Raw genomic sequence first — 7,879 nt, 5'->3', positions numbered from 1 at the left:
TCCCGATCAGTCGTCAAGTGTGAGTTTTTCGCTCCTTCCTTTCCTTTCTCTCCCTCACCCCCGCCTTTTTAAACTCACCTCGTTTTCCGCGGTTTCATCCGCTCTGGCCGTTTTATCGGCCCATTCAATTCAAGTCCTGCAGGCCATTTTTTCTCTACCGGCATAGACCGGCGGCGGGGTTTGGCGACTGTCCCTTTTCTATCCTTCCTCTCCTTTTTCGTTTTTCCAAGGCGGGCGGGCTTGGGTCGTCACTTAACAACAGCATGGGTGCAAAAGTCTCGACGACCCAAAAGAGGCTTGTTAGAAAAGTTCAGGGGGTTTTAGTTGTGGGGGGTTTTGATAATGTTCACAAAAAGGATATTAAAATGTTGGTTGCTTGGCTCCTCTCCCAATTCCCTACCACAGACCCCGAGCAGATTCTTAACCATACGTTCTGGTCCCATGTCGTTTTAAAAGCTAACAGTATGTGCCGCTCGGGGGACTCTAAGATGTTAAAAATCGCGTATCTAAGCTCAACTATTCGGGACCTTTTACGATCTAAGAGGCAATTGGGAGAGCAGCCAACCTCACCTGAGTTCGTCCCCAGTTCGGTTGCGTGTTCTTCCCCTACCCCTTTTCCCTCTACCTCTACCCCAAGATCTGGGATCCTGAAGAGAGCAGCCCGCGATGGCAGCACGCAGGAATTATACCATCCTCCTGGCTCTCTTCAGGGTGTCCCTTCCCCCCGCCCGAGGAGTCCTGGCCAGACTCTTCGGGATTCTCCCTGTCCCCCCTTTTCCCCAGTTAAGTGTTTAAAAAGTTCGAAATCTGTTCGTTTTTATCCTCCTCCTTCCCCTACCCCTTCGGGAGATTCACCATCACAAGATGGCGCGGATGAATCCCAAAATGGCGGAGACCTCATGGGTTTTCCCGCCGAAACGCCTCCTTCTTCCCGAAATCCCTTTCGTTCCCCGCGAAACCCTTTCCGTTTCCCTGACCCCTCCTCTTCCTCAGTTCCCTCCGCTCCGCCCTTGCCTCCGCCCCTCCCTCTGCGCGGTGCTCCGCCCCCAGCTCCACCTTTCGAAGCCTCCGCCTCTGAGGCGGGGACAACGCCATCGGTCCCCGCCCCCGTCACCGGCTCCTCCCCTTCCGCCCCGGGCCCTGGTTCCCACGCTCCCTCTTCCGGTTCCCACGCTCCATCGGGTGCTGGGGGGGGGGCTGGGGCCTGGAACCAGGGGCCGCTGCTTAACCTTTCCGCGGCTCCGGTTTCTTATATCCCGGGGAGGGAAGGGAGGACCCAGGCCCAGTGGATCCCCTTTTCAAATCAAACTATCAAAGAGTTGTGTAAGGCCCAGAAGGATTACTCCAGGGAAAGTGAGTTTTTCCGGGGAATCCTGAGGGCCACACTAACAGATGCCATCGTCATTCCTGCCGATCTCCGGCGGATCTTTTCGTGCTTGCTTAGCCCCTCAGAGTTCCGTCTCTGGGAGGCAAATTGGAAACGAGAGATAGGCAAGATTTTGCCTCAATTATGGCAAGATGCAAGCTCCGCCAGGGACACGGAGGGAGGAATGATTTCTACAGACCATCTTTGTGGCATTGGGGACTGGGCAGACGGGAACTACCAGGCTTGGTATATCCCTGCAGAGGCACTTAAGGCAACAACATCTGCAGCATTGAAAGCGTTCACTGCCCTTAGACCTCCTACTGCTCCCCTCATTTCATATACTAAAATCATACAAGAAGATAACGAACCGTTTCTTCTTTTTACTGAGCGGTTAAGGAAAGCAGTAGAGATGCAGGTGCGGGATGAGGCGACCCGGGAGGAAATCCTGACAGAGATGGCAGCCACCAATGCAAATCCTGCGTGCAAGGCTGCCATCCTCAGCCTCCCCTTTGACCCTCCTCCGGACCTGACCCTAATGCTGCAAGTTTGCGAAAGGAAGGTGTCTGTCTTCCCCGAAAGTACTCCCAGAGGACAGCGCCCAACTCAGCGGAGAGTCGCCGCAGCAGAATCTACCACGGCGGAGGACAGTAATCCAGCACCGCATCGGACGCCCCGTCCCATCCGAAGACCACCTCCCGGCGCCGATGCTCCGTGCCACTTATGCCAAAAGACTGGGCATTGGATGCCTGACTGCCCGTTGAGGAAAGAGTTTTATAACTTTAAGTTCCATCAGAAACCTCAACGGGCAGATCAGCACTCAAAAAACTAACTCAAGAGCGCGAGGCCTCCCCGCGCAAAGATAAAAGTAGGGCGGAGAACTTTCCATCTCGCGGGGGGGGAGGAGGAGGGGAACAGCCGGAGGCGGTTCCCCAGGTTAATCCGCCTACGTTGTCAAATCCACAGGACTCGACTACTTCATATCCAATACTGACTACCACTTCTAATATCTCTCCGTACAGGCTCCAGCTCATCGAGCCCTTACACCTGACAGACACCAGTTTCCGGGAAGTCTCCGTCTCGCCAGACGCACAAGGTACTTGGTGGCGGGTCAAATGTAAGTATGTCGTTGTCGGAGACACGAAATACACCCCACCACACATCAACATCTTGCCAGGGGTGGTGTCCACACATATACACCTATTCTCTGTCGTCCTGCATTGCACACAGCCACCCATCTTTCTGCCCAAGGGCCAGGTGATTGCGCAAGCGATCCCTGTCCCAGAAATCTGTCATTCCACCACTGACACAGAGGTAACACCTACCGTGGCTTGGTCTCAATTTGTCACCGGGGACAAGCCACGGCTCACCTGCCACATACAGAAGGATGGGGAGGCCACCACATTACATGGACTCTTGGACACCGGGGCAGATGTGACGATCATTCCCGCAAGGGAATGGCCGGCACATTGGGAGCTGCAAAACGTGGCTGGAAAAATCCAGGGTGTCGGGGGGGTCCAATTGGCGAAGCAATCTCGGAGTTTCGTTCAAATTATGGGGCCAGACGGGCAATTGGCCTCTGTTCGCCCGTTTGTTTTAAATTATTCGGAACCCCTGTGGGGAAGAGACCTCCTTGCCCAATGGGGAGCCAAAATTGACCTACCATCGGCTCCTCCGGTTTTTCGGGCAGCGGTCACTGAGGGGCGCCCTACCCAGAAACTTAATTGGAAATCAGATGTCCCTGTCTGGGTAGAGCAGTGGCCGCTTTCTAAACAAAAACTTAAGGCGCTCCAGGAGCTCGTGGATGAGCAGTTACAGAAGGGTCATCTGGTGGAGTCCACGTCACCGTGGAACTCCCCAGTCTTTGTCATCAAAAAACCCAATAAAAACAAGTGGCGGCTCCTCCACGACCTCCGCAAAATTAATGACATCATTGAAGATATGGGGTCTCTTCAACCAGGGATGCCGTCCCCGGCGATGCTCCCTCAAAACCATCAATTGGCTGTCATCGATATAAAAGATTGCTTTTTCCAAATTCCCCTCCATCCGGATGATGCCCCACGTTTCGCCTTCTCGGTTCCCACCATCAACCGAGAAGCCCCAAGGAGGAGGTATCATTGGACAGTATTACCACAAGGCATGAAGAACTCGCCGGTAATCTGCCAATGGTACGTGTCCTCCTTGCTGTCCCCGGTACGTGCTGCAATGCCGGAAGTCACAATCCAACATTACATGGACGACATCTTAGTTTGCGCTCCGACAGACGACATGCTTACACATGCGCTTGACCTGACAATCAATTCATTGATTGCTGCAGGGTTCGAGCTGCAACAGGACAAGATTCAGCGGATGCCGCCCTGGAAGTACCTGGGCCTAGAAATTGGCCGCCGTACTATTGTACCTCAAAAAATATCAATTCGGCCAAACATTCGGACACTCGCTGATGTCCAGCAACTGTGTGGGGCTTTAAATTGGGTGAGACCTTGGCTGGGTGTTTCCACCGAGGACCTGGCCCCCCTTTTCAATTTATTGAAAGGGGGAGAGGAGCTTAGTTCTCCGAGGTCTCTCACCCCAGAGGCACAGGCAGCATTAGAAAAGATCCAGACGTCCATTTCCAGTCGGCAGGCTCATCGATACCGTCCCGAGCTGCCATTCAAATTTATCATCCTGGGAAGATTGCCACACCTCCACGGGGTGATTTTTCAATGGGACTCTAACATCAAACGGGACCAAGGGGCGAAGGATCCACTCTTGATCATAGAGTGGGTTTTCCTAAGCCACCACAGGTCCAAAAGAATGACCAAGCCACAGGAGCTGGTGGCAGAACTCATCCGCAAAGCACGCCTGCGGATCCGGGAGTTAGCAGGTGTGGATTTTGACTGCATTCACGTTCCGATCCAACTGAGCTCAGGTAATTTTACTAAAGCAATGTTAGAACACCTTCTGCAGGAAAATGAAGCATTACAGTTTGCACTCGACAGCTTCTCCGGCCAAATTTCTATCCACAAACCATCACACAAATTCTTTAATTCGGACATTCAATTCCATCTTTCGATAAAATCCATTCAGAGTCGAACTCCCCTCGAAGCCCTGACAGTTTTCACGGACGCGTCCGGAGCATCCCACAAGTCAGTAATGACTTGGAAGGATCCTCAGACTCAGCAGTGGGAGGCTGATGTTAAAGTAGTTCTGGGGTCTCCCCAGATCGCTGAGTTGGACGCTGTCGTCCGGGCTTTTGAGAAGTTCGCTGAGCCTTTTAATTTGGTAACTGATTCGGCTTATGTAGCCGGAGTTGTTTCTCGAGCTGAGGGTGCAATCTTGCAGGAGGTCTCCAACAATGCCTTGTTTCTTTTGCTCTCGAAATTAATTCGACTAGTCTCCCACCGAGAGCAACCATACTACGTGATGCATGTCAGGTCCCACACCGAGCTACCGGGGTTCATCATGGAGGGAAACAGGAGAGCTGATGCTCTTGCTGCTCCTGCCCAGGTGGCCCCCCTCCCGCGCGTGTTCGAGCAAGCCAAGCTCAGCCACCAGCTCTTCCATCAGAATGCTCCTGGCCTTGTTAGACAGTTTAAGATCTCTCGGGAACAGGCCAGAGCCATTGTGGCAACATGTCCCCAGTGCCAAGCCTTCCAACTTCCATCCATTCCATCAGGCACCAACCCCCGAGGTCTATCAAGTTGTGAGGTGTGGCAGATGGATGTCACTCATGTCCCGGAATTCGGACGTCTTTCTTACGTACATGTGTCTATCGACACCTTTTCTAATGCAGTCTATGCCTCTGCCCACGCAGGGGAGAAGGCCAATGACGTTAAAAAACATCTATTGCTGGCCTTCTCTGTGTTGGGCATCCCAAAGTGCATAAAAACAGACAATGGCCCGGCGTACAAGTCCAGGGAGTTGCGAAGCTTCCTGCAGCAATGGGGAATAGAGCATAAGACCGGCATCCCCTATTCCCCGACAGGCCAAGCCATGGTGGAGAGAGCCCATCAGAGCCTGAAAAACACCCTACACCATCAGCATTCGGCAATGAAGATGGACTCCCCGCAGACCCGCCTTGCTCGAGCTTTATATACCATCAATTTCCTAAATTGCTCGTTTGATAATTTAAACCCACCTGTCGTGCGTCATTTTGGCGAAAACAAAAGTCTAAAACCGGAGACAAAGCCACCAGTCTTGATAAAGGACCCGGAAACATGGAAAACGGAGGGGCCGTTTGACCTGGTGACCTGGGGGAGGGGATATGCTTGCGTATCCACCCCCTCAGGTCCCAAATGGGTTCCTTCAAAGTGGGTCAGGCCCTTCCTGCCCAAAAAGCAGGTGTCTGTAGGTACGGTTCCCCAAGTTCAAGAGTCCTGCTGGAGGCGTAGGCGGAAACCCTTTGAGGGAGACTTAGATGTCCTGGGGTCAGAATTTTGATTTCTTTCATTTATATATTTTATTTATCTACTGTTTTAGGGCCCATGCTATGGCAGCCCCACTGGAGACTGCACGACTCACGGCCTTCGTCATCATTCTCTCACTCCTTGCGCTACCATCTACGCCGTGGGTCGTTCCCCAGCCAAGAAAAAACGTTTGGAAAACTCTCGCCGACGCCCTCGGTCAAGACAGTCTCTGCCTCACCACCGCATCAGCAGCAGACCCCTTGTCCACCTGCCTTGTGGGGATCCCGTCTCTTCCAGATGAGTTGCCCTTGTCCCTCCGTGATTCTCTAGAACCTTTTTTCAATAATAAAATCAACCGCCCCTCTGACCCTAACCCCAATATTGTCTGGAGGAGATTTGCCAGCAAATTAAATCAGTCCAAGACCGAACCCCTAGAATTTAAAGTGCTCGGGTCCTCCACATTTTATTTTTGTATTCAATTCTTCCCTTACTCCGACCTAGACACTTCCCTACAAATTGCAAATATCACCGCAAATGTCTCACTTTGCCCTTCCCTGTCACAGATTACAACCTCGATTACCCGGGACTTTAAACCTCGCTCTCTACCCAATGGTTATTTTTTCATTTGTGGGGACCGAGCTTGGCAAGGCATCCCCTCTCGCCTTCTCGGAGGCCCATGTACTATCGGCCGGCTGTCGCTGTTCACACCCAGCACAAGTCAAATTGTTAATTGGCAGAAGATAGAAGTCGCACCAAATTCGAATCGGACGAGACGAGATTTAACTAATTTGGACAGTTCGTGCGACGAAGAAATTTTCCATTGGAGTAAGCCAGAGGAGGTGGCATGGATCACCTTCCTCCCCTGGGTGGCAGTCGCTCAATCATTAGGCGAATTAGGCCACCTCGAGTGCTGGGTGGCGAAACAAGCAAATCTTACATCAGCCGCGCTAAGTGACCTTCTACAAGACGAGGAAATCACAAGGCAGGCCACTTTGCAGAACAGGGCAGCAATAGATTTTCTATTGCTGCTCCATGACCATCGCTGCCAGGACTTTGAGGGGCTCTGCTGCTTGAATTTGACTTCTAAGGCCGAGGACGTCCGTCTCGCCATTGACCAGATGCGAGAGATGATCAGTAAAATCAAGGAAGACTCCGCGGACTGGCTGGGGAACTTGTTCTCAGGATGGGGACTGTCAGGGTGGCTTGGGTCGGTGTTAAAAACTATTATTTCAGTTGTGTTTGTTGTTTTACTGGTTCTTATCGTTATTTCAATTTTATGGACAATTCTTAAGAGACTCATGATTAAGTTGACTGCCCCAGCGGTCGTAAACCATGTGATGGAGCTTCAGCCATCAGAAGGAGAAGAAGATCTACGGTACGAAGACTTTGGTTACGACTGCTGGGAAGAAGATGTTTAGTTCCGTTTATTTTTCTTTATTTTTAAACAAAAAAGGGGGAGATGTGGGATCGCGCTGGCCCGCTCCCCCCTGTCTTTATGTTTGGTCCGGTCCCAGGACATCAGTTACCTGTCAATCTCCCTCACTCCTCCTTCGCTCCTCCCCAGTTTGGTTAGGTTCCTCCCCGAGTCCCTGTCCGTCATCCAGCACACTCTTCCCACCTTCTAGAAGTTTCTCTGAGTTCTGCGGGGTGATTGGACGAGGGGCCGGGGACACTCCCCTGAGTTATTCTGGTTGGTTGTTAGGTTTGTCTGTTAATATCTTGTTACACCCCCCCTACCCCCTGATTGGTTGCTTTGTATCCCTTATAACCTGCTGTCGGGCACATTTCTTTGTCTTTCGGCGGTCCTCCCTTGGGAATTAAACCGAACTTTGGCACCCCGAAGGAACGTCTCCTGTCATTCCTGCGGACTGCAGTCTTCATCGTTCTCCGGGATCCTCCGTCACTCCGGGCCTCTACGCCCTAGGCGCACCCCAATCCTCGAGAGGATACAGGGGGCGTCATTGTGCTGCCAGTGACGCTGGCCTCGGCCAGCCGGGTTTCCTGTCGAGGCTGACGCACTGCTGCAAACCCTGTTGATAATCCACCTGATAGCAGCTCATAGCAGCTGTTGCATTAGAAATTGAAACTCTGCTGATTAGTTTCAGAATCCACTGTCACATTATAGCAG

General features: G+C 52.2%; 1 protein-coding gene across 1 annotated transcript; it reads left to right on the top strand.

The window, feature by feature from the left end:
* Positions 1-263: 263 nt before the first annotated feature.
* On the top strand, positions 264-7,593 carry LOC135301202 (uncharacterized). Its single transcript, XM_064421540.1, has 2 exons — positions 264-2,077; positions 2,176-7,593. Exons 1-2 carry the CDS (start codon positions 264-266, stop codon positions 5,783-5,785), a joined length of 5,424 nt encoding a protein of 1,807 aa, XP_064277610.1. The 3' UTR covers positions 5,786-7,593.
* The last annotated feature ends 286 nt before the right edge of the window (positions 7,594-7,879 follow it).

Source organism: Passer domesticus, chromosome 5, assembly GCF_036417665.1.
Source record: "Passer domesticus isolate bPasDom1 chromosome 5, bPasDom1.hap1, whole genome shotgun sequence".
NCBI lineage: Eukaryota > Metazoa > Chordata > Aves > Passeriformes > Passeridae > Passer > Passer domesticus.
This window is presented reverse-complemented; position numbering and strand designations above follow the sequence as displayed.

Excerpts from the sequence above, each read along its gene's own strand:
- LOC135301202 (XM_064421540.1), top strand. The coding sequence starts at position 264 with ATGGGTGCAAAAGTCTCGACGACCCAAAAGAGGCTTGTTAGAAAAGTT. Across the intron at positions 2,078-2,175 it reads CCTCCCGGCGCCGATGCTCC|ATCAGCACTCAAAAAACTAA; the intron begins GTGCCACTTATG and ends CTCAACGGGCAG.